Source organism: Anomaloglossus baeobatrachus, chromosome 1 (genome assembly GCF_048569485.1).
Source record: "Anomaloglossus baeobatrachus isolate aAnoBae1 chromosome 1, aAnoBae1.hap1, whole genome shotgun sequence".
Classification (NCBI taxonomy): Eukaryota; Metazoa; Chordata; class Amphibia; order Anura; family Aromobatidae; genus Anomaloglossus; species Anomaloglossus baeobatrachus.
In genome coordinates, this window is record NC_134353.1 from 923,697,100 (window position 1) to 923,724,552 (window position 27,453).

Consider the following 27,453-nt stretch of genomic DNA (forward strand, 5'->3'; position numbering starts at 1 on the left):
ACATTAGATATTATAGGTATGTTTCTAGCCTGCGCCTGACAGTCACATTGTATGTGAACTAGTTAGAACCGATATTGTATGTGACGAAAGGTTAAAGAAATGCTTCAAAATTGTTTCAGAAAATGGTAATAAAGTTGTGTTCTCACTGAATCTTTTTGATTAATTTTTGGAGAAGAAACTCTGAAAAATATTCCTCAAGAACTCAAAACTCCTCAAAGAAACAATTTGCTGTTACAAATTGACTAAGTGTCTTTTAAGCCTTTTCTGATCGCTTTTTCAGGAGGTTTTTGGGACAGATTGGCTCAATAAACGCCTGAAAAAAATGTGTGAACCTACTCTGTGGGTATTACACTCAGGCAGCCATATACAGCCAGCCTCCTCACCAACCATAGGGTTCTCCTCCAGTCATTAACGCATTGGTAAAGTTTGGGATGATAGACACGATAGCTGAAATATTTCCTCACCTCTTGCGGCACATGTCCAGTAGGAACACGTTGAGCCCGGTCTCTTTCTCCTGCATCAGCCTTAGGATGCTATGGACACACAAGCAGTGGGACGAACCGTAAGGTTTCGGAGCATCAATAGGAACCATGAAGCTGTTTCCGTAGTTTTCATAACCATGGCCGGCATAGTACAGCAATCCTGCGGGTGAGAAGTCACATATTGTATCTCATTGTGATAATATGTCCAGTGCAAGAAAAGGAGAAGGAATAAGAAGGTTTTATCAGTGATTGTACAGGAGGAGGAGAGCTGTAATATAATCTATTGTGAATGGTGGATCCTATGTTATCTAGTGTATATAGAGGTGTCATCAGTCATTGAACAGGAGGAGGAGGTGAGCTGTGACATCACCTATTGTGAACTTTGTTATCTACTCTTTTTAGAGGTGTTATCAGTCATTGTACAGGAGGGGACGGAGGTGACCTGTGACATAATGTATTGTGAACCATGTATTCTGTGTTATATATTGTACATAGAGGTATTATCAGAGGGGGAGGAGGTGAGCTTTGATATTACCTATTGTGAATGCTGGATCCTGTGTTATCTACTGTATATAGAGGTGTTATCACTCATTGTACAGGAGGGGGAGGAGTTGAGCTGTGACATCATCGATTGTGAATGGTGTATCTTGTGTTACGTACTGTATATAGAGCTTTTATCAGTCATTCTACAGGAGGGGGAGGAGGTGAGCTGTTACATTACCTTTGTGAGGAGTGTCTCCTGTGTTATTCTGTACATAGAGGTGTTATCAGTCATTGTACAGAAGAGGAAGGAGGTGAGCTGTGACATAATTTATTGTGAATGGTGGATCCGGTTATCTAATGTACATAGAGATGATATCATTGCACAGGAGGTGGAGGAGGTGAGATGTGACATCACTTCTTGTGAATGGTGGATCCTGTGTTATCTACTGTATATAGAGCTGTTATCAGTCAGTGTACAGGAGGAGGGAGGAGGTGAGCTGTATTATTACCTCTTGTGAATGGTGGATCCTGTGTTATCTACTATATATAGAGGTGTTATCAGTCATTGTACAGGAGGAGGAGGTGAGCTGTGACATCAACTATTGTGAATGATAGATCATTTGTTATCTACTGTACATAGAGACAATATCAATGCACAGGAGGGGGAGGAGGTGAGCTGTGACATCACCTATTGTAAGGGGTGGATCATGTCTTATCAACTCTACATACAGGTTTTATCAGTACAGGAGAGGAAGGAGGTGAGCTGTGACATCAATTATTGTGAATGGTGGATTCTGTTATCTATTGTATACAGAGGTGTTATCAGTCATTGTGGAGGAAGAGGAGGTGAGATGTGACATCACCTCTTGTGACTGATGGATCATGTGTTATCTTCTGTATATAGAGGTGTTATCAGTAAGTATACAGGAGGGGGAGGAGGTAAGCTGTGATATCACCTCTTGTGAATGGTAGATCCTGTGTTATCTACTGTATATAGAGGTGTTATCAGTTATTGTAATCCTGAAAGTATTAACTGGAAATATTATTCTAATCTTAGGTCTTGTGACCAGTGCCAGACTTACAAGATTTCATTTTTTTTGTGTATAAATAATAATATGGAAATAAAAAGAAGTATAAAAAAATATATATTTTTTGACATAAAACATGATTTTAATGTAAATAGGTCATTTTCTGATGACACATTCCCTTAGAGCTTCCTTCCCTTCCCTCACACCATACTTCCATAGTACATTTGCACACATCAGCTAATAGTTATGCCCCGTTGATGGTACAGGCAAAGAATCTGTGCCCGAGCCATGCCCAGCACATGAATCTGAAGCACAGCACACCCTCTCCATCAATCTGACACGCCTCACCCTGCGGTCGTATGGTGCTGATGGCTTGATTATAATAATTTCACATTTCTACAATTTATTTTTGCAATTTATATATTTTTGTCATTTTTGGATCAATTTAAAAAAAATTTCTCTGAAGAAAACGTTGAGGTTTCCATTAAGACGGAAGCGGATACTACGGTCTGGATTCATACATTTTATTTCCTACCAACATAGACAACAAAGTGAAAATTAATATTTTATCAGCCCATCATGAGTCAGTCATGCGCTTCCTGACAACTTCACCGATCAGCAGATAAAATTATTACAAAAACAGGAAACTAAAAAAGAACCAAAGATAATGTAATAAATAAGAACCAATTTAAAGGGGAATTTCATGGAACATCGGCACTGAAAAGTTTTACTAAGAAACAATGATCAAAGAATTATTGACAAAATCGCAAGTTTAGTCTTATAATTAATTATATAAAAAAATCTGGACAATTGAGAAGGAGTTTAGTCGTGTCAGGCGGGCTTTGCACACTACGATACCGCAGGTGCGATGTCGGTGGGATCAAATCAAAAGTGACGCACATCCGGTGTCGCAGTCGATATCGTAGTGTGTAAAGCCTTTTACATACGATTAACGAGCGCAAAAGCGTCGTTATCGTATGATCGGTGTAGTGTCCGACATCTCCATAATGCTGCTGCTGCGATGGTACGATGTTGTTCCTCGTTCCTGCGGCAGCACACATCGCTGTGTATGAAGCCGCAGGAGCGACGAACATCTCCTACCTGCCGGCTATGCAGAAGGACGGAGGTGGGCGGGATGTTTACGTCTATTGGCCGCCTGGCGTGTGACGTCGCTATGATGCCGCACGACCCGCCCCCTTAGTAAGGAGGTGGGTCGTCGGCCAGAGCGACGTCGCAGAGCAGGTAAGTGCGTGTGAACCTGCCGTAGCGATAATGTTCGCTACAGCAGCAATCACAAGATATCGCACCTGCGACGGGGGCGAGGACTATCACTGCAGCGTCGGTAACACATTGTTACCGATGTCGCAGCGTGCAAAGCCCGCCTTAGAGTTTAGCTGGGCATTGATAGTTGTGTGGTAAGAAAGTAACAAGCAAGGAACTGGATGCACAAGAATGTGTGTTAGGCCCCCTTCACACGCACGTGTCTCCGGTACGTGTTAGGTCCATTCCTGCACGTACCAGAGACACCGGCACACGCAAACCCATTAAAATCAATGGGTCTGCGCACACATGCATGTTTTGCCATGGAACATGTGTACGTGTGGAGCATATGTGACGACCTGGACTAGCCAGGTAGTCACAGACATAACACACACACACACACCCTCCCCTGGACAGTCACACCAGTCAGACAAAAACCCTTGTTGCCTCCCTCCAGGGTCTGATGTCCACACCAGGTGAGGCGGAGCCAGGCGGTTGGCCCCACCCACCGAGGAGTTCACAGGCCTGAAGGCGGGAAAAGAGACAGAATCGTTTTGGAGTTGAAAGTGAGAGGTCAAAAACTGTCGGTGTCTGGGTAGGGGTGTGGCGCCCCAGGACCTGGTCGCCACAACAGCATTGCCCTCCCAAAGGGTTAATGCTGAGCCTGGAGGTAATGGGGAGGTCCATTGGTCAGCAAGTTTAACACCCAACGCAGTTCTCCCTCCGGCCAGCAGGGGGAGCTCTGAACCTGGAATTCCAGGGAGCTTTCCTCAAGTCTGACCTGAGGGAGGAAGTAGTGGTCAGTCTGTAGAGAGAAGTGGAAGGAAGCAGACGCAGAGTGTGCTGTCCTGTGGATCTGGGGCCTAGAGCTAGAGTAGCTTGGCCCAGGGAAGCAGGAGTAGCAGAGAGGCAGCGGAGAGACTCGGACATCGGAGTCTGTGGCCACCAGGGCTTAAAATACTCCCTGGTAGCCGAATCCGAAGGGCAGGAGAGCTGCAAGCACCTGGCCCATAAACATCCCGAAGGTACAGCTGCAGCATCAGGGCCCGGTGTGGACTCCAGCAGAGAAGCACCAGAGAGGGCCTGTGCAGCCTGCTACAGAGGGAAAGGGACGTACCATCAGTCCCAGCAGCAAAGAGGGCCATTGCTGGATTCAGAGAAGCAGGGTCCTATCATAACAAAGAAAAGTACAGGAGTAGGCCTCATACTCAGCTGGCCAGAAAGATCACCCCAAGTACTTCCCCATCACCACCTGTAACGGTCTCCCAGGACTGGACTGTTCCCAAAGTAAAAGAGGAAAAGGTAAAGAGACTGTTGTTTGTGCCTGGTTCTTTCATTGCCTGTCGGCCCTGCACCGTGTTAGCCACACAACCCCATAGACTTTCACTAGCACTAACAGTGTCCCCGGGGCTCCGCTCCACCTGTGGGGAGCAGTACCACCATTGCTGCCATAACATCACCCCGGAGGCCTCACACAGCAGCGGCGGCTTAATAGCCGCAGATCACAGGTGGCGTCACGAGCACAAACTTTATTCATCAAGCCACATATTCTACTGACACCCACCAGGGCCACGGAGCCGGGCCCAGCCACCACTGACTACCACCGGACTAGTCCGGCCCGGCACCGGGTGTCCCATAGCCCTGGGGTGGGCGAGTCAACTTTTGGTGTCACAAACAGGATTTCGTGCCCGGTCCCACCGGGTACTGTGCGCCTGCAGAAACTGTGCTTAAAAGACTGTGTTACTGTTTGCAAACTGCCGCCGCCATTAGCCTCGCTGAGCGCAGGAAGAAGGGGGGCGTGCCTGACAAAGAGCGCGAAGGGAGCGCGCCATCAGAGCAGAGCGCTGTTAACCCCGCGCGACCCAGAAGGCAATTTGAAAAGTGAACGGAGCCTGGTAAGGTTCACTAAGGGGGAGGAAGATGTCCGACTCGGAGGGAGGGCAGGTGGCTGCCATAGCCCGAGACGCCGCGGCGCCAGCCGAAGCAATCCCAGTCGCCGTCGCCCCAGCCCCCGCTGTAGCGCCGGTAATGCCGATCACAATGCCGTACATTCCGGGAGCAGAATGGCTGCCGCAGTACTCCGGGGAGTCCCATACCTTGAGCGACTTCAGAGAAAGCCTGCACAGCTTGTTCCGGGTGTATCCTCTGACTGAGAGCCAGAAGGTGGGCATATTAATGGGGCAGCTAGCCGGCGCGGCCCAGCGTGAAGTGAAGTCCTGGCCTGATACAGATAAAGGGACAGTAACCCAGATATTGGCCAAGCTAAAGAGTACTTTTGACACCCGCACCGCAGCAGAAATAAAGATGAGATTCTTTGGGTGCAAACAACGGGCCACAGACAGCATAAGGGACTATGCCTTAAACTTGCAGGAGGCCCTGAAAGCAATTAAACAGGTGGACCCAGAGAGTGTACGTGAAGAAGACAAACTCCTAACTGAGCAGTTCATAGAGGGGCTCCTGTCAGATGCCCACAGGACCCAGCTGCGTATCATGGTCCTGCAGAACCCTGCTCTGGACTTTGCAAAGTTTAAGGACCAGGCTATCCGGGTACTGAGAGAATCTACACCGAATGACCCGGTACCCCTCCGGCCTCTTGCTATCATGTACCCCGGGATGGTGCCTGCAACACGAGCTGCTGCAGGGGCTGAAACGCAGTCCCTGGATAAGGATCCCACTGCAGAGCTCAGACAGCAGGTCCAGGAGCTGACCAAGACTGTAGCTGCCCTTGCCAAGACCGTGCAGTCTCTACAAGTGACCCCATCGCCTGCAAGAATCGAGTTGGCCTCCAGCCCAGATGACGTCCCATGGATGCGACAGAGGAGGATTCCGCCGACCCGAGGAAAAGACACAGACCGGTATGATTCAACGGGACAACCGATCTGCCGCCGCTGCAGTCAGGCGGGACACATTGCAAGACACTGTCCTTTAAATGGGCCGAGCCTGGGGCCAGGAGCCAACCCCCAGGTGTAAGGAAGCCCGGCTCAACCCCCAGCCGCAGCAAATATGTGGGAGGACGACCGGTCCTTCCTATTGTGCTGGATGGGATCCCTTTGAATGCCCTCCTGGATACGGGGTCCCAGATAACAACCATTCCCTATAAACTGTACAAAAGATATTGGGCTGATTCAGACATTGACCATGGCCCAGATGATGATTTAACAATTGTGGCCAGTAATGGTCAGCCCTTACCTCAAATTGGGTATAAAGAAGTAACCATTAAAGTGGGGCGGGTAGAATTGCCATGTCAGGGGATGATAATTGTAGATATTGATCGCAAAGAATCTGACCCACTGCTAACCATTGGTACAAATGTGATAGAAAATTGTATTGCCGAAGTGATAATTTTGTTGCAACAGGCGTCTGAAACTGCCAGCTCTGGGCAGCAGCGTGCCCTACAGAGGGAGATCAGAGCCCTGATGAGGAGGCAGCAGGTAGAGCTGGCCGGAGGAGAAATTGGCAGTGTGAGGGTAAGTAACCCCCTCCCCATTGCAATACCCCCAAGAAGTGAAATGTTGATATGGTGTCGGGCAGCAATAGGCCTCAAGGGTCAGGATTACCATGCCTTGGTAGAACCGGTGTATTCAGACAGTAGGCCTGGAGTCCTGATAGCCAGAGGGGTAGCAGACATTCGCAAGGGGAGAGTGCCCGTCCGTGTCCTGAATTGTGGGGAGGAGGAAGCCAAATTGCCCCGGTACGCCACTGTAGCAAAACTGTACACTGTCAGCAACAATACCATCAAAGCAGTGGAACCCTTGATCCCGTCCGACCAGGCGGAAGACAATGGCTCCAAGGGGCAGCTGGAAGACTGGTGCCAAAAATTACATGTGGGCACCGACTCCACCCCCTCACACCAAAAGCATGGGGTTTACCGGGTGGTACAGGAGTACGAGCGGGTCTTCAGCAAACACCCCCTAGATTTTGGGCAGGTGAAAGGGGTTAAACATCAAATCCCCACGGGTGATCATCATCCCATTAAAGAGAGATACCGCCCTGTACCCCCCGCACAGTATCAGCGTGCCAAAGAGATGTTACGGGAAATGAAGGAGGCTGGGGTTATCAGAGATAGTTGTAGCCCCTGGGCCGCTCCACTAGTGCTCGTAAAGAAAAAAGATGGTACAATGAGAATGTGCGTAGATTACAGGCAAATTAACCGCATTACACATAAAGATGCTTATCCACTACCCAGAATAGAGGAGTCACTAACAGCCTTAAAGTCAGCTAACTATTTCTCCACCTTGGATCTCACCAGTGGGTATTGGCAGGTTCCCGTGGCAGAGGCGGACAAGGAGAAGACTGCATTCACGACACCAATGGGCCTCTGCGAGTTCAACTGTATGCCATTCGGGCTCTGCAACGCCCCAGGGACATTCCAAAGGTTGATGGAGTGCTGCTTGGGCCACCACAACTTTGAAACCGTGCTGTTGTACCTGGATGACGTCATAGTCTACTCCAAGACTTATGAAGACCACCTGAGGCACTTAGCAGAAGTGTTTGAGTCCTTGTCGAAATATGGCCTGAAGATAAAGCCGTCCAAATGTCACCTCTTGAAGCCAAAGGAACAGTACCTGGGTCATGTGGTCAGCGCAGAAGGTGTGGCACCTGATCCGGAGAAAGTCACCGTAATCAAGGACTGGCCAAGACCCACCACGGTAAAGGAGGTGCGGCAGTTCCTTGGGCTGGTGGGCTACTACCGAAGATTCATTGATGGTTTCACAAAGATAGCAGCGCCCCTTCAAGATCTCCTGGTGGGCCAGCCAAAGCAGGCTAAGAAGCAGAGCCCTCCATTTGAATGGAGCAGCCAAATAGAAACATCCTTTGTCCGGCTGAAAGGGGCTCTCACGGGAGAAGAAATTCTGGCCTACCCTGACTACAGCCAGCCGTTTGTACTGTATACAGACGCCAGCAACGTGGGACTGGGAGCAGTTCTGTCCCAGGTGCAGGGAGGCAGAGAGAGGGTGATAGCTTACGCCAGTAGGAAGCTTCGGCCCACAGAAAGCAATCCAGAAAACTACAGTTCCTTCAAGCTGGAGTTCCTCGCTATTGTTTGGGCAGTGACTGAACGCTTCAAGCACTATCTGGCATCGGCCAAGTTCACCATCTTCACGGACAACAATCCGTTGACACATCTGGCAACAGCCAAGTTAGGTGCGTTGGAACAGCGATGGATGGCCCGGCTGTCTAACTTTGACTTTACCATCAAGTATCGGGCTAGCAAGAAGAATAACAATGCTGATGCGCTGTCCAGAATGCCTCACTTACCCGAGTCTGGAGAAGACCTGGATGAACTCGAAGAGATAGAGTTACCGGCTTTCCATCACCAAGGTGTTTCCCAGTGTGAGCATGCTGTAGGAGTGAAGCGCTCGAGCCAGCACGAGGTCTCGGTCAACCCATTACTCCACCATAATTGGGAAGAGACACAGAACGGTGACCCGGCCGTGCGATTGGTCAAAGAAAAGCTAGCACAAGCTGAGACCCATCTTGGCCCAGATGCTCCAGAAGAAGCCCAGCAGCTGTGGAAGGAGAGGGGACGACTGTTCACATACCAAGGCAAGCTCTGCAAGAGATATGTCAACTGGCGAACGAATGAACTCGTCTGGCAGATAGTGGTCCCACAGAGGGATGCTCCAATGGTCCTAGCAGCTTATTATGATAACGCAGGACACTTCGGGTGGAAGAAGTTGGAGACCCTACTCCGTGATCGGTTCTACTGGGTGCACATGAGAAAGACAGTTGAGAAGTGGTGCCGAGACTGTGGTCCGTGTAACCTGAGGCGGAAAGATGATGCCAGCCAGAGGTCTCCCCTACAGCCAATTGTCACGAAGCAGCCCCTGGAGTTGGTGGCCCTGGACCACGTGAAGTTAACACCAAGCCGGTCAGGCTATGTGTACGCCTTCACCATTGTGGACCATTACTCTCGTTTCCTGGTAGTAGTGCCCGTGAAGGACCAGACAGCCAGAACAGCAGCTAGAGCATTTAAGGCATACTTTTGCCGACCTCACGGTTACCCTGAAAGGGTACTGACTGATCAAGGTCCTGCATTCGAGGCAGAAGTGTTCCAAGAGTTCTGTAACATGTACGGTTGTAAGAAAATCAGAACCACACCATACCACCCCCAAACCAATGGATTGTGCGAGAAGATGAACCATGTGGTCATTGATATGCTCAAGACTCTACCTCTGGAAGAAAGAAACCAATGGCCAGAGAAGTTACCAGATCTGGTAGACCTGTACAACCATATCCCGGTAAATTCGACCAACTGCAGCCCTGCTTACCTGATGCGAGCAAGACCTGGCAAGTTACCTGTAGACTTTGAGATGGGGACTGTGTCACCTGAAGCGGTTCAGGAGATAGAAGATTGGGATACAGAGCGACAACAGCAGTACCGCAAGGTCCAGGAATGCGTAGAAAGGAGCCTGTCTCAAGCAAGAATGAGACAAGAGCAGCATTACAATCAAACAGCTCCAGCAACTCCCTTAGCACCTGGAGAACAGGTCCTCAAGAAAAAGCGGAGGGCGCATAAATTAGATGATCAGTGGGAGAATGAACCCTACACCATTATCCCCTCCAACTTTGACAATAGTAAGGTATGCCTCATAAGCAAAGATGAAGGCAAGCCCTATCAAGCAGTTTCTCGAGACCGCCTGAAAGCATGCCCCGAACGGTGCAGAATCCAAAAAGAAGTAGAAGAAGTACAAGAAAGTCCCCAAAGTCCAGAAAAAGAGGAAGAGATGATCCAAACAATCCTGGGAAAATTCCCCAAAACTTGGACCCGAATAAACAATGCCATAGTGGTACCAGTGTTGACGTTCCCGCAGTTGGTCGAGCCAGAAACAGAAGAGGTTCCAGATCCACCTAAAGAACCGTCCGCTCCAACACGAGATGACACGCCAGCAGTGGAACAGGAGAATCAACCCCCTGTCAGTGGTGAACCTGTCATACCCTTGGCGACTCTTAGACCACATAGGCAATCATCACGCTTACCTATCAGGGTTAGGCCTACCTGTAGTGCTGAGGTAGAAGACACACCAAGTAGTCAGGGACAAACACCAGAGCTACGCAGGTCTCAACGCAGCACTCGGGAACAGCCCCCTCCAAGGTATAGAGAGTAAAAAGAAAGAGTACTTATTAGAATGTAAATAGTTATGTGAAATGTCTGTAATGTTGTGTACAAAATGTTTTTCTTTTTTGATTAAGAAAATAGACAATTGGGCCACTGGACTATGGGTGGCCAACACCTAGCTGTACATAGTTAGCACCAGTGTGCTCAGCACCCCTGAAGAAAAACCCGTCCGGCGTGCATAGAGTGGGGTCATCAATGCTCTGACGCACGCCCAGAGCCTACGTTGGGGGTTTTATCGCGGCGGGTCCCCCATGGAGCAGTGTAATGGACACCCGGCAGGGAGCCACACTGGACTCTTAAAGTTGTTTAAGGTTGTAACATGTATGTCTTGTTTTGTTTTCTACAGTCCGGGAGTACTGAATTTAACTAAGGGGGAGTGTGGCGTCCCAGGACCTGGTCGCCACAACCGCATTGCCCTCCCAAAGGGTTAATGCTGAGCCTGGAGGTAATGGGGAGGTCCATTGGCCAGCAAGTTTAACACCCAACGCAGTTCTCCCTCTGGCCAGCAGGGGGAGCTCTGAACCTGGAATTCCAGGGAGCTTTCCTCAAGTCTGACCTGAGGGAGGAAGTAGTGGTCAGTCTGTATAGAGAAGTGGAAGGAAGCAGACGCAGAGTGTGCTGTCCTGTGGATCTGGGGCCTAGAGCTAGAGTAGCTTGGCCCAGGGAAGCAGGAGTAGCAGAGAGGCAGCGGAGAGACTCGGACATCGGAGTCTGTGGCCACCAGGGCTTAAAATACTCCCTGGTAGCCGAATCCGAAGGGCAGGAGAGCTGCAAGCACCTGGCCCATAAACATCCCGAAGGTACAGCTGCAGCATCAGGGCCCGGTGTGGACTCCAGCAGAGAAGCACCAGAGAGGGCCTGCGCAGCCTGCTACAGAGGGAAAGGGACGTACCATCAGTCCCAGCAGCAAAGAGGGCCATTGCTGGATTCAGAGAAGCAGGGTCCTATCATAACAAAGAAAAGTACAGGAGTAGGCCTCATACTCAGCTGGCCAGAAAGATCACCCCAAGTACTTCCAGGCCGACCGGATCTCCATCACCACCTGTAACGGTCTCCCAGGACTGGACTGTTCCCAAAGTAAAAGAGGAAAAGGTAAAGAGACTGTTGTTTGTGCCTGGTTCTTTCATTGCCTGTCGGCCCTGCACCGTGTTAGCCACACAACCCCATAGACTTTCACTAGCACTAACAGTGTCCCCGGGGCTCCGCTCCACCTGTGGGGAGCAGTACCACCATTGCTGCCATAACATCACCCCGGAGGCCTCACACAGCAGCGGCGGCTTAATAGCCGCAGATCACAGGTGGCGTCACGAACACAAACTTTATTCATCAAGCCACATATTCTACTGACACCCACCAGGGCCACGGAGCCGGGCCCAGCCACCACTGACTACCACCGGACTAGTCCGGCCCGACACCGGGTGTCCCATAGCCCTGGGGTGGGCGAGTCAGGGGCCCATCTCCTATATAAGAAAGTCCTTAGTTACCCATCTCCACCCACAGCAGTTTTTAATTGCAATGAGATGACACACAGTTAGGGTCACAGAGCTAGGGACCCCAATATAGAGATATACCTTGACGAGGTCTTGGGGCTCAGTTACATTGATCAATGCGATTGCTAAATATCTCCTTTTTCCTAATATTCATGGCAGGTATGCATTTCATTATTCACATGTTCAAATTAGCAAGTAGCATTTTTCATTGTATATTCCAATATTTTTCCATATGCTTGAGGCATTATACCATTATCTAAGTTTGATGTGCAGCCTTATCCTTATATAGTATGTATTTTTTGGCTTGCACTCATAATATATATATATTAGTGCTCACTTCAGTTATCCTATTCAGTTTTATGGGTAGGGGCCCAGACACAAACAGCAAGGTTGGCAGAAGGTGGTGGCCGTCTGCAGGAGTTAGTAGATCTCTGCGAAACCGGGGTCGGGCGGTGGCCCGCCGGTACCGAACCGGGGAGTGGAGTGAAGCTAAGCACAAAGGCAGGGCCATCGGACCCCGACTAGGCTTGGAGCTGCCGACAACGGTCAAATCCGAAAGTGACCGGAACCCCAGGGGTTTCTTAACAACCAAGACCCGACAGAAGGCAACAGTCCACACGGTGAGGATACACAGCCACCGCCATAGGCTAGAGATCCAAGGGCCAGCGCCTGCGGGCAAAACGGGCTCCTTCGGTACCTGTACGCCGGGGAGCGGACTACCGTTGGGAAACCATCGGAGTCAACACATTCTACACAGGTGCAGAGTAAGACAGCCACCATCAACCTGTCCGGGTAGAGCAAAGACACTGCAGCCGGCTGCGGGACCCGTCCATCCAGCCGTTTGGTTTACCAGAGACTCTGTGAATTTGTACCTGAGTGAGTACCACAGTGCCATCCGGCACTGCGTCGCACTGCCCCTGCAACCCTGCACCCCAGCCTTCCAGCCTCCCCGTTCCACAACCGGGCCCCGTGATCACCAACCCCTACCCACGGAGGGGAACACATCCTAGATGCTCCCTACCATCGCTCCCGGGATCCCAGTCACCAGCAGCGGTGGTGCCCATCATCACCACAACCCATGGGTGGCGTCACAAACTATCTCCCAAAACAAACCACCCCCTTTTCACTCGTGGGCGAGGAGCGCTGCTCGAGTCCCCGTGTCCGGCCCACTGCTCGAGCCACCGAGCAGCAGCAGCAGCCGCGGACCCGAGCGTAGCGAGCGTGGCCCCTCCGCCCGCGACGCATACGTGTGTCTGTGTGCTCCACACGTAGACATGTCCACGTTTTCTTCGGCATCACGGGTGTCACACGGCCCGCATACGGACCACACGGATGTAGTGTGGATGCGGTCCCGTGTGACACGCGCCGGAGAGAACTCACGTGTCAGACAAAAAAATAACAAATCTTTCCTCACTTTCTCCAGCCCTCCTGCCTCTGCCGCTGCTGTCACTTGCTGCCGACTGCCGTTCATTATGCTCATTTAATATTCACTTCACTGCGGCCGGAAGCAGCAGCAGCGGGGAGTCGGCAGGACCGGAGACCGATGATCAGCACCACGGACAGCGATGCCAGGGACAGGTGAACAGAAAGTTCCCGTTCTCCGTGTGTTTTCACGGATAGCACACGAAGAACACACGTGTGCCATAAACACGGCTCACAGAGGGGAAAACGCATTTTTGACACGTCCGTGAAACACGTGCGTGATTTTCACGGACATATGAAGGAGGCCTTAGGAAGGATCAGAACACTCTGCTCCTGAATTGATACTGGTACTTACAAGTGCATCTCAATAAATTAGAATATCATCAAAAAGTTATTTTATTTCAGAAATTCAATACAAAAAGGGAAACATATTATATAGAGTCATTACACACAGAGGGATGTATTCCTATATATTATATAGAGTCATTACACACAGAGGGATGTATTCCTATACATTATATAGAGTCATTACACACAGAAGGATCTATTCCTATATATTATATAGAGTCATTACACACAGAGGGATCTATTCCTATATATTATATAGAGTCATTACACACAGAGGGATCTATTCCTATATATTAGGCCTCCGACACACATCCGTGAAAAAACACGCACGTGTGTTACGTCCGTTTTTCGGGTCCGTTTTCCGTTTGTGTCCTTTTTTTTGGTCCGTGTGGCATCTGTGTGAACTGCGTATGCTAGCCGTGTGTGCGTGTGTAATGCCCGTGTGCGCGTGTGAAACTTAACTGACGTGTGTGTGATGCTAAATGTCATTGATACATAACCGCTGACAGCAGACAGAATCGCGCGCTGAGAATGAACTCGGGTGAACTTCACCCGACTTCATCCTCATACCGCGGCTCTGTCTGTGTCGCGTCCTGATTAGCAGTCACCCGTGAAGGACTCACCGGTGACCGCTTAAACCCTGAGTGACTGAAGCGAGCAGGCAGCGCGATTAGCGCTGCTGTCACTCAGGTTACCCGCGGCTAGCTGGATCCTCCCCCCGTGACCGCAACTCACCTGTTACTTCATCGCCGTCACTCGGGCGACTTGCTGTCACAGGTGGAGGATCCAGCGGTGACCGTGAGTTACCTGAGTGACGTCATCGGTGATCGCGATACTCACCTCAGTTGCTGCGTGGAGCTGACAGGAGAGGCGGTGTTCTTCTGCAGCTGCTGTCACCTTCATGTAGCAGAGCTGGAAGCGACACTGGACCTCCGTGGATTACGCCGGACATGGATGGGTATTTGGGGCATAATAAATTGGTGAACGAGGGGTTTTTTTAATGTTTCTTAGTTCAAATAAAGGATTTTTCTTTGTGTGTGTTTATTTACTTAAATTTTCAGATTAATCATGGAAGGAGACGCCTGCAATGATTAATCTTGGACTTAGTGGCAGCTATGGGCTGCCATTAACTCCTTATTACCCCGATTGCCAAAGCACCAGGGCAATTCGGGAAGAGTGGGGTAGAGTCCCAAAACTATCGCATCTAATGGATGCGGCAATTCTGGGCGGCTGCTGGCTGATATTGTTAGGCTGGGGGGCTCCCCATAACGTGGAGCTCCCCATCCTGAGAATACCAGCCTTCAGCCGTGTGACTTTACCCTGGCTGGTATCAAAATGGGGGGGGAACCGCACGTCGTTTTTTTAAATTATTTATTTATTTTTTACTGCACAGTATAGTCCCGCCCACCGGCGGCTGTGATTGGCTGCAGTGAGGCAGCTGTCACTCAGTGTGGGGGCGTGTCTCACTGCAACAAATCATAGGCGCCGGTGGCCGGGGAAAGCAGGGAATACGAGATTGTTTAATGAACGGCCGGCTTTTTCAAAAGAGGAAAAGCCGCCGGAGTTTAGTGAAGAGCTGTGCAGCTCTGCGGCAGTGATTGGGTAACGGTAAGTATGAGAGAGGGGGGAGACTGACCAACAGACAGAGAGAGGGACAAACAAGACAGAGAGAGACCGACAGACAGACAGAGAGACCGACCGACGGACTGAGGGAGATAGACTGAAAAAGAAAGAATGACCGACATTGCTGGAAAAAAGCACAAAACGTACACGGAGCATACAGAGATTGTGCGTACCAAACCATTGACTTTCATGGCGTCCATGTGTGCGTGCTCCGTGTAGAAAATGGACATGCTTCCTTGCAAAATGGAAACACATACGGATCACGGACACACGGACATGATAAAAAACGCAAGTTTGACCACAAACATAGATTAACATTGGTGCACGTTTGTCCGTGTCTCCGGTATATACGGAAACGGACAAAACACGCACGTTTTTAACGGATGTGTGTCGGAGGCCTAATATAGAGTCATTACACACAGAGGGATCTATTCCAATATATTATATAGAGTCATTACACACAGAGGGATATATTCCTATATATTATATAGAGTCATTACACACAGAGGGATCTATTCCAATATATTATATAGAGTCATTACACACAGAGGGATCTATTCCAATATATTATATAGAGTCATTACACACAGAGGAATCTATTCCTATATATTATATAGAGTCATTACACACAGAGGAATCTATTCCTATATATTAGAAAGAGTCACTAGCTGTAGTACCCGGGCATTGCCCGGGATAGTAACTGTCTCTATGTCTCTCTCCGAGTCTGTCTCTGTCTGTCTCTCTGTCTGTCTCTTTCACTGTCTGTCTCCATGTGTCTGTCTGTGTCTATCTCTCTTTCTGTCTCTGTATCAGTCTCTCTGTCACTCTCTATCTTTGTGTCTCTGTCTGTCTATCTGTGTCTGTCTCTCTCTCTCTGTGTCTGTCTGTCTCTCTCTATATCTCTGTGTCGCGGGTGGAGGAGGGGACGCTGCGCTCTCCCACTGCTTGGGTCCGGCCGCTGCTGCTGCTGCTGCTCGGTGGTGGCTCGAGCGGTGGGCCGGATCCCGGGGACTCGAGCGGCGCTCCTCGCCCGTGAGTGAAAAGGGGTTTTGATTGTGGGGGTTGATTGTTATTGTCCGTGACGCCACCCACGGTTGTGGTGATTTTGGTGACACCACCGCTGCTCTGAACGGGGATCCCGGGAGCGGTGACAGGGAGCAGCTTTGTTGTTAGTTCTCCCCTCCGTGGGTAGGGGGTTGGTTGTCCCGGGGCCCGGTGATGGGGTAGGGATGGATGGCAGGCGGGTTACGGGGCCTGGTGAGGTGCAGGGTCGCGGGGGCAGCGCTGTGCTGCATGGCACGGTGGTACTCACTCAGCCCAATGATGAAGACACAGTTCTCGGTAAAACACTCGGCTGGATGGACGGGTCCCACAGACGGCTGCGGTGTTGTTTCTCCCGGCAGGTTGATGGTGACTGCCTTTTCCTGCACCTGTGTACGGTTGTTGGTTCCGATGGGTTCCCACCGGTAACCCGCTCCCCAGCTTGGATATGGGCTGGAGGAGCCCCTTCTTGCCCGCAGGTTCTGGCCCTGAGAAACGGTTGCCTTGGCGGTGGCGGTGTCTCCCTCTTTTGGTTGGACTGTTGCCTTCTGTTGGGACTTGACTATTTGGAAACCCAGGAGGTCCCCTTCACTAACGGATTCGGCAAATTCACGGCGACTCCTAGCCTTGCCGGGGTCCGAAAGCCCCTGCCAGATGGTGCTGGCTTCTCTTTGTGTACCGGTCCGGTACCGCCGGGCCACCGCCCGTCCACGGTCCTTACGGTAACTCTGATAGGCCACTCCTGCAGACGGTCACCACCGTCTGCCAACCTTGCTGTCTCGCCCGGGCCACACACCCGGACGCTGTCAGTCAGTTGCTCCACTACTACACTTTCCTCCTTCCACTTTCACTGTCAAAACTAATCTGATCTTTTCCCGCCTCCAGGACTGTGAACTCCTCGGTGGGCGGGACCAACCGCCTGGCCCACCCCCTGGTGTGATCATCAGCCCCTGGAGGAAGGTAACAAGGGTTTTGTGTCTGACTTCGGTGTGCCTGACCGGGAGTGTGTGGTGTTGTGGGTGTTGTGCTCTGTGGCCCCTGGCTTGTCCAGGGCGCCACATCTGTGTCTGTCTATCTCTGTGTCTGTCTGTCTCTTTCCCCGTCTGTCTCGCGGTCATCCAAAGCCCGGCCAGAGCAAACCCGGCCGCCTCACCAGGCCCATCCCTAGGGGTGGAGTACCTGGGCCCACTACTTCCATCGGCAGGAGTGGAGCCTTCCGGTTCACCGGTTCCACTACCGTGTGGCATCCCAACGGCTGTTGGGGCTGCAGCAGCGCCTTCAAAACCAGAGCCAGTCAGGGAGCTGAGGCCGGACGCCGACGCCTCCTGCTGGGAACCACCACGACAACTTTTGAAACCGACGATGACCCAGACAGAGCAATGGCAGCAAGAGATAATGGCCCGCACCCAGCGAGAGAAAGATTACCTCAGGAAATCTACGTTCCGTACCCGAGGCCCAGTAAGGAGAGGCATGGTACACAGTTATGATCCTGAAAAGGGATGGGGTTTCCTGTCAAAAGCTGGCCTAGCCGATGGGGTGTTTGTTACCAGAAGAGATGTGTAACAACACCTCCCAAGAGATCATCTTGGCCGCAACTTTGAGCCTGGGGAGATGGTCAGCTATATCCGGCACTGGGGTGAGTGGGGCTGGTATGTCCTCGACGTAAAGCGGTGCACCGTGGTGAATGAGCGGATCGTGCCAGCGGCTGCCATTGGCTACCGGTTCCCCAGGGGGCTAGACCAGTAGTGTTGATATTAGCAGAAATATGGTACCGTAAAAATGTTAGGTATCTGTGTTTTCCGTTTGTTATTTTCCACAGTTTGTTATTTTTCATATAGAAAATGTTAGAAAATGCGAGAACCAAAGAAACACCAATTGCATGGGAAAGTTAACCTGATTTCTACAGTACAGGACTTTTAGGTGTGGTTTTATAAGGACTTCTACATTTTATAGTTGATTAAAAATGGACCACGGTCACAGGACTGGCATGACTAACACAAACTTGTGTCTTGTAAAAAAAAAAACTGCACCGTTGTGCCATTGGAGTCGACTGGCACACCCTGGGACCTTAACCCGGCCCAAGGACCCATCTAGGTTTCCAGGGGAACCAGGTTGTTTGGGTGGGGGGTTATTGGGATCTGGGATGTTGGGACTGGACTGTCGCAGGGAAGGACCACAACGTGGAAGGTTTGGGTCCCCGCTGCCATCAAAACCGGTGACGTCCCTGTGGCAGACGAACTCTAGTTTGAAAATGTTTGAAAATGAAAATGTTGTTAACTCTTTTTCCTTCCTTAAAATATAAATAAATAAATACTTGGTATTCTGTGGCTCACGGATGAGCCATGTTTAACCTGCATGGTACCCGCTCCTCCTTGGTTACGGGTCTTGTCACTTTGGTGTTCCTATCAACAGGTGTACACAAATCCTGAGGAACACTCTGCACCACACCCATCAAACACCCATTGGGCAGCCTGAGGGGAATAGGGCCACCCAGAGGGAGGGTTGGTAGAAGGAGGGCAGAAGTGTCAGGGCAGAGAGTAAGATGTAGAGAGTGGAGGTGGAAGGAGAGACAGCGGTGACAGTCCAGGTCACGCTGTGGAGCTAGGCTCCTGTACCCGTCCCAGGTGCCAGACGTTGGCCTAGCCAGAAGGAGCTGGAACCCCGGTCGCAGGGGGTAGTGGCAGGGAGTACGGTGCTGCTACAGAGAGCAGGCCGGCTGCCTTGTGCTACAACCGGGCAGGGACCAGGGCACGACTGGGTACGTGGACCCTAGGCTGGGAAGTAGTTTCATGTAGCCCAGTAATTCACCTGACGGGAATGGAATCTTCAGGAACCGTTCCCCACCCGCTCCAGGATCGGGTTACTAACGCAACGAGGGGGATAGGACTTCCCACAACCGTCCAGAAAATCCCAAGCGTGAACCCTGAGAGCAAGCTCACCCTGCTAGCCACGCAGGTGACCGGGACCCGAGTAGTTTTAGGTGAAAGGGATACATACGAAGGACACACAGTTCCAAGGGACAAGGCTTCAGACCAACCAGCAACACCAAAGGGGCACGGACCAGCGTGCTCGACCATCGGAGACAGAGCATTCAAGAGTTTGGTTTCCCTGGTGTCAGCGTCAGTAACTTTGGACTGTGAGAGTACACACAGTCCTTGGACCCGACGGGTTCCCCATTCCATACATCACCGGGCCCCGGGACACCACTCCCCTGTCCACGGAGGGGTTAACAGCTTCAGCTGCCACGCAGCAGCGTTCCCGGGCTCCCCAAACCTGGCAGCGGTGGTCCCTCACGTTACCACACACCGTGGGTGGCGTTACGAACACTATCCCAAAACACAAAAACTCCCCCCTTTTATTTCGAGAGGCCGCACGACCCCGCCTCGGGTCCGGAGACCCCTCGAGCCACTGCGGATCCGGGTCCGAGCAGCCCGTCAGCTGTCGCGGGGGCGGCACACCCTCTCAGCAGCAGGTAACAAATACAGCACTACTCTGTCATGCCTAGGTATTACAAGCTCTCTTGGACCCCGCCGGACAGCTTCAGTGCCCTTTTGGCTGCTTATAGAATGGTAGGAGCACATGGTTCGGATCATTGATGATGCCACTTTATCGGTCAGCATTATGGGCACTTCATTGGGAGGATTCAATGGAATATTAGCAGGATTTGGTTATATCATGTCATTATCAATTATCATTCAAGACTTCCCGTGAGCGTGAGATCATCTATAGTTTGCATACCTAGTAAATATTGCTGCCATGGAGTAGTCAGTGGTGCAGAGTGCAAATGCAAAAATCAATGAGTAAAAAAAAGAAAAGCAAGAAAAGAACAATTGTACAACACAGCAAAGGGAAGCAGAATATTATCAGTCTACTGTATCTCGAAAAGCAAAACCACAGGAAGTAAGGGTGGCGGCGAGAGACACTGCACAAGACACCACCATGACTGTAGAACATGGTACTATACAAGCAGGGGGGATGCAGATGGAAGAATAGATAAACAGAAAGATGGGGACCTAGAACTGAGCAAAAATTTAGATCAATTACAAGAACTTTTCTAACCTCCTATATCCGTAGGCATTAATATGGAGTCTGTCCCTCTGCAGCTATAGCAGCTTCTTGTAAGGATTTCTACAAGAGTTTGGAGATGTCGGTAGGAATTTTTGCCTATTCATCCAGAAGAGCATTTGAGTGACGACGCTGATGTTGGGGAGAGGAGTCACAATCTGTATTCTGGTTTATCTCAAGGTCTTAGATGGAGCTGATGTCAGAACTTTGTACGGCTGCTCATGTTCTTCCACCAAACTCCTCCAACCATGTCTGTATGGACCTTGTGCACGGGACACAGACATGGGGAACAAAAAATGGCCTTCTCAAAACTATTTCCATAAAGCTGGAGGCTACAATTGTCCACAATGTCTTGTGCTGAAGAATTAAGATTTCCATTTTCTGGAACTATGGATCCGAGGTCAAGTGTTGAAAAACAAGGTCATAGCATTATCCTCCTCCACCAAACTGAACAATGGGCACAATACAGTCAGGGGGCAACGTTCTCCATTCACCAAACCCAGTCTCCTCTATCAGATGCAGATAGAGCAGTGTGATCTGTCACTGTACAGAAAACGTTTCCTCCAGAGTCCAGTGGTGGCGGCTTTACACAGTTCCATCTGATAAACAGCATTGTGCTTGGTGATGTACGGCTCAGCATTGTGCTTGGTGATGTACGTCTCAGCATTGTGCTTGGGGATGTACGTCTCAGCATTTTGCTTGGTGATGTACAGCTCTGCATTGTGCTTGGTGATGTACGGCTCTGCGTTTTGCTTGGTGATGTATGGCTCTGCATTGTGCTTGGTGATGTACAGCTCTGCATTGTGCTTGGTGATGTATGGGTCAGCATTGTGCTTGGTGATGTACAGATCTGCATTGTGCTTGGTGATGTATGGGTCGGCATTGTGCTTGGTGATGTACGGCTCAGCATTGTGCTTGGTGATGTATGGCTCAGCATTGTGCTTGGTGATGTACGTCTCAGCATTGTGCTTGGTGATGTACGTCTCAGCATTTTGCTTGGTGATGTACAGCTCTACATTGTGCTTGGTGATGTATGGCTCTGCATTTTGCTTGGTGATGTATGGCTCTGCATTGTGCTTGGTGATGTATGGCTCTGCATTGTGCTTGGTGATGTACAGCTCTGCATTGTGCTTGGTGATGTATGGGTCAGCATTGTGCTTGGTGATGTACAGCTCTGCATTGTGCTTGGTGATGTATGGGTCGGCATTGTGCTTGGTGATGTACAACTGCAACCGCAAGGGTCGGATGTTAAACACCAGGGGCGAGGAGCCGGATGTTATAGACTGGAGGCAATGGAAGCTGGATTTTATACATTAGAGGAAAGGAGATGGATGTTATACATTGGGGGCAAGGAGATGGATGTGTCGTGGGCGGAGGGGACGCGCTTGCCACGCTCTGGTCCGGGGCTTCTGCTGCTGCTGCTCGGTTTGCTCGAGCGGTGGGCCGGACCCGAGGACTCGAGCAGCACTCCTCACCCGTGAGTGAAAAGGGATGGTTTGTTTAGGGAGAGAGTTCGTGACGCCACCCACGGGACGTGGTGATGATGGCACCACCGCTGCTGGTGACGGGGATCCTGGGAGAGATGGTAGGGAGCAGCTAGGATGTTGTCCCCTCTGTGGGTAGGGGGGTTGGTGATCCCGGGGCCCGGTGGTGTAACGGGGAGGCTGGATGGCTGGGCAGCGCGGCACGGTGCCGGATGGCACTGGTGTACTCACTCAGACAATCAATGACAGAGTCTCTGGTAAACCAAAACGACTGGATGGACAGGTCCCGCAGCCGGCTGCAGTGTTGTTGTGCTCTCCCCGGACGGCTGATGGTGGCTGTCTTTCCCTGCACCTTTTAGAATGTTCTGACTCCTGTGGTTGCCCACCGGTAGTCTGCTCCCCGGCGTATAGGTGCCGTAGGAGCCCGTTTTGCCTGCAGGCGCTGGCCCTTGGATCTCTAGCCTATGGCGGTGGCTGTATATCCTCTCGGTGTGGACTGTTGCCTTCTGTCGGGTCTTGGTTGTTGGGAAACCCCTGGGGTTCCTGTCACACTCGGATTTGACTATTGTCGGCGGCTCCAAGCCTGGTCGGGGTCCGATGGCCCTGCCTGTGTGCTTAGCTTCACTCCGCTCCCCAGTTCGGTACTGGCGGGCCACCGCCTGACCCCGGTCCTACGGTTCTGCAGAGGTCCACTACCTCCTGCAGACGGCCACCACCGTCTGCCGACCTTGCTGTCAGTGCCTGGGCTCCTACCCAGACACTTTGAGTTCTGTCCTCTCACTTTCGCCTCCTAAACTCATCTCCTGCTTTTCCCGCCTCCAGGCCTGTGAACTCCTCGGTGGGTGGGGCCAACCGCCTGGCTCCGCCCCACCTGGTGTGGACATCAGACCCTGGAGGGAGGCAACAAGGGTTTTTGGTTGACTGTTGTAATTGTCTAGGGTGGGGGTGTGTGTATGTTGGTATGTATGTGACTACATGGCTAGTCCAGGGCGTCACAGATGTTATACACCAGGGGCGAGGAGCCGGATGTTTTCCCCGGGGGGCGAGAAGCCGAATGTTATATATTGGGGGTGATGAGACCGGATGTTATACACCAAGGTCAGTGGGGTTGGATGTTATAATTTCGGGGCAATGGGGCAGGATGTTATACACTGGGGGTAATGGGGCCAGAGGTAAAACCTAAAATACAATGATTCGGACTTGCTGCCCACTACTTTTCACCATACAGTGTTGATAGATGTGTTAATTACTTCACTCAAGTCATGAAAAAACTGTACAAGCAAATATGTATCTCCAGGATACAGAGTAGGAAAGAGAAGAAGGTAAACAGTCTGTAAGCCCCACGGTCAGTGACTGCGGAGGAGACTGGTACATGCAGCACACACGGAGCTCTGTGTACAGCCCATAGTCACATCCATAGGAGGCCTCTTACCATATACACCTTTGTCCAGTAATAGCAGGAATTCGTTCACTGTGTTCCTCATTTCCCCCTCGGTGAGGTCAAGCAGTGACACCACCTTGAAGTCCAGTTGTCGCAGCAGGTTTGTAAGTTCATACACATCCAACATTGGGGCCTTGAGCTGAGAATGGTTCTTGTAGGACATGTTCCCGATCAGCAACGCAACTTTATCCGTTGCTGGAAAGAGACAAAATCACTTTGGTATAATAGGACACGAATCGATGTAAAAATCACATGTGCAGGATAAAGTTCTACGTGCCAAGTTCTACGTGCTACGGTACATGTAATCTTGGGTTCAGGCAACATTTCATGCACTGGATGTAGACGGATACTCGATAGAGAGTAGCATGATTCAGCAATGATACACGTAATTATGGTGCAACTTCACACATACTTCTAATAATCCCACACCGGATGTTTACAGTGGCTTGAAAAAGTATTCATACCCAGAGAACGTTTCCACATTTTTTCACGTTACAAACTTAAATACATTTTATTGGGATTTTATGTGAGGTACCAACACAAAGTAGCAACTAGCAAGTGTAACGTAAATGATACTTGGTTTTCTAAATATTTAAAAAACATAAATCTGAAAATTGTGATGTGCATTTGTAATCAACCCCCTGTGTCAGTACTTTGTAGGTCACTTTGCAGTCACTTTTTGCTGCAGTTACTGCTGCAAGTCTCTTGGGGGATGTCTCTCCAGCTTTGCACATCTAGAGGTGACATTTTTGCCCATCCATCTTTGCACACTCGCTCCCGCTCAGTGAGATTGGATGGAGACGTCTGTGATGAGACTGTCTAGACTGTGATGGGGCCGTTCACACACATGAATTTTCTCCAATCTAAACCCTCCATTGTAGCTCTGGCAGGATGTTTAGGGTCATTGTCTTGCTGGAAGGTGAACCTACGCCCCAGTATCAAGCCTTTTGCAGCCTCTAACAGGTTTTCCTCCAGAAATTGACCTGTATTTAGCTCCATCCATCTTCCCATCACCTCTGACTAGCTTCTCTGCCCCTGCTGAAGAAAAGCCTCCCCACAGCATGATGCTGCCACCACCATGTGTGACGGTGGGCATGGTGTTTTCAGGGTAATGTGCAGTGTTAGTTTTCCAGCACACAGAGCATTTTGCGTTTAGCCAAAATGTTCTAGTTTGTTCTCCTCTGACCAGAACACATGCTTCAACATACTCACTATGTCCCCAGCATGGCATGTGGGAGAATGTGCTCTGGTCAGATGAGAACAATAAAATACATTTAAGTTCAAGGGTGTATCAAGAAATTATGTGGAAAGGTTCACTGGGTATGAATAGTTTTTCAAAGCACTCTACATACCTCCCAACTGTCCTGGATCCAGTAAGACATTCCCAGATTTGGAAAGCCATCCTGCTGTCTCAGGTGCTATATCAACTGTTCTTGTGTCGTTAGGACATCCGCTCCCTGAACCACCGTCCAGCCTCTGCATGTTCTCTACAATGCCAGTGTATTGGCACATGGAACTCGATAATATTACTAGAAGACGCCAGCTGCGCCAAACCTCACACAGCACAGATGCAGCTCTGCTCTGCTCATTGTGGGACTGGGGCTAGGTGAGTGTTTCTTTTCCTTTAGCTCATTTTGTTGGGGGGAAACTGTTGTGTCATCATACTGTGTGTGTTGATGAATGTGGAGGCATCATACTATTTGAAGGGCACTGTGAAAGCTTCATAATGTGCAGGGGCACTGTAGGGGCATCATACTGTATGGATGCAACATACTATGTGGGAGGAGCACTGTAGGGGCTTCATACTATGTGGGGGCATCATTCTCTTTGAATGTCACTGTGGAAGCATCATACTATGTGTGGGGCACTGTAGGGGCCTTATACCATGTGGAGGCATCATTCTGTTTGAAGGTGACTGTGGGAGCATCATGCTATGTGGGGCATCATTTTGTCTGAAGGTCACTTTGGGAGCATCATACTATGCGAGGGCATCATTCTGTTTGAAGGTCACTGTGAGAGCATCATACTATGTGTGGGGCACTGTAGGGGCTTCATACTATGTGGGGCCATCATTCTGTTTGAGGGTCACTGTGGAGCATCATACTATGTGTGGGGGCACTGTAGGGCCTCATACTATGTGGAGGCATCATTCTGTTTGAGGGTCACTGTGGAGCATCATACTATGTGTGGGGGCACTGTAGGATCCTCATAGTATGTGGGGTCATTATTCTGTTTAAAAGTCACTATGGCGCATCAAACTATGTGTGGGGCACTGTAGTGGCTTCATACTATGTAGAGGCATTATTATTTTTAATAATCACTATGGAGGCATCATACTATGTGTGGGGCACTGTAGGAGCCTCATACCATGTAGAGGCATCATTCTGTTTGAAGGTAACTGTGGGAGCATCATACTATGTGTAGGGCACTGCGGGGGCCTCATACTATGTGGGGGCATCATTCTGTTTGAAGGTCACTATGGAGGCATCATACTATGTGTGGGGGCACTGTAGTATACTCATACTATGTGGGGACATTATTCTGTTTAAAAGTCACTATGGCGCATCATACTATGTGTGGGGCACTGTAGGGACATTATACTATGTGGGGGCATTATTCTGTTGGAAGGTCACTATGGGGGCATTATACAATATGTGGGGACACTGTAGGGGCCTCATACTATGTGAAGGCATCATTCTGTTTAAGGGTCACTGTGGAAGCATCATACTATGTGTGGGGGCACTGTATGGCTTTCATACTGTGTGGAAGAATGCACTGTGGTGGGGCACTGTGGGGGCATTTTACTGTGTATGGGGCACTAAGCAGGAGTTTTTTTTGAGTTTTTGTGGAAATTCTTGGGCAGGTTAGAAATACTATTTTTACCGATCTCTTCCAGAGTAAAACATAAAACATATGTAGTACAGAGAACGACTGCACAAACCTATTAATAATGTAAATAGAATAGTCATCAGCCGTCTGTCATAACTAAGTAATAAAGTGATTGTAGGAGGAAAGTATTGTGCAAGCAGACAGCACTTCTGTCACTGAGACATATGTACACAGCGCCTCATAGTACGTGAGTCACCGCACAGGCCACGTGCACAGGACTGGCTGCTATCATCTGCCAGCAATGGCATCTGGCTACATTTGCATGATCACTACTTTCCGGATCTACTGAAGTAATACAATAGAGTTTTACATATCTAGATCTACAAATGCTGCGGACTGTGGAGCATGAACTGCAATGTGATCTATAAAAGTATGTCTTACCAAAGAGGGGCTCATCAGCGTCTGCTGAAAAAGAGTAAGATAGAACACGTAAGATTTCAATATTAAATATTACAAAATATTGAGAAAGAAAGAAAGAGTGAATAAAAGAGCAAAAATAAGATCGAAAGAAAGAATGAAAGAAAGAAAATGAAAAAGAGAAAGAGAAAGAAAGAAAGGAAAAAGAGAGAAAGAAAATAAGAGAGAAAGAAATAAGGAAAGAAGAAAGAGAGAAAGAAAGAGAAAGAAAGAGAGAGCAAATAAGAGAGAAAGAAAGAAGGAAAGAAAAAAAAGAAAGAAAGAGAGAAAGAAATAAAGAAAGGAAAAAGAGAGAGAAAGAAAATAAGAGAGAAAGAAATAAGGAAAGAAGAAAGAGAGAAAGAAAGAGAAAGAAAGAGAGAGCAAATAAGAGAGAAAGAAAGAAGGAAAGAAAAAAAAAAGAAAGAAAGAGAGAAAGAAAGAAAGAAAGAAAGAAAGGAAAAAGAGAGAGAAAGAAAATGAGAGAAAGAAATAAGGAAAGAAGAAAGAGAGAAAGAAAGAGAGAGCAAATAAGAGAGAAAGAAAGAAGGAAATAAAAAAAAGAAAGAAAGAGAAAGAAAGAAAGAAAGAAAGAAAGGAAAAAGAGAGAGAAAGAAAATAAGAGAGAAAGAAATAAGGAAAGAAGAAAGAGAGAAAGAAAGAGAAAGAAAGAGAGAGCAAATAAGAGAGAAAGAAAGAAGGAAAGAAAAAAGAAAGAGAGAAAAAAGTAAGAGAGGAAAGAGAAAGAAAAATTGAACAAAAGAAAGAAAATGAGAAAGAGAAAGAAAGAAAACAAGAGAGAAAGAAATAAGAAAAGAAAGAGAAAGAAGGAAAGAAAGAGAGAAAGAAAGAGAAAGAAAGTGAAAGAAAGAAAGAAAATG

At 49.4% G+C, this 27,453-nt stretch overlaps 1 protein-coding gene across 1 annotated transcript in view; it reads right to left on the bottom strand.

The window, feature by feature from the left end:
• MALT1 (MALT1 paracaspase) overlaps nucleotides 1-27,453 on the bottom strand; it is a 183,210-nt gene that overhangs the window by 34,734 nt on the left and 121,023 nt on the right. The window contains exons 9-11 of the mRNA XM_075343327.1: nucleotides 26,558-26,581; nucleotides 23,279-23,482; nucleotides 465-642 (exon numbers count right to left, since the gene is read on the bottom strand). Of these exons, the coding sequence (XP_075199442.1) occupies nucleotides 465-642; nucleotides 23,279-23,482; nucleotides 26,558-26,581 (406 nt within the window). The remainder of the gene's footprint in view (nucleotides 1-464; nucleotides 643-23,278; nucleotides 23,483-26,557; nucleotides 26,582-27,453) is intronic.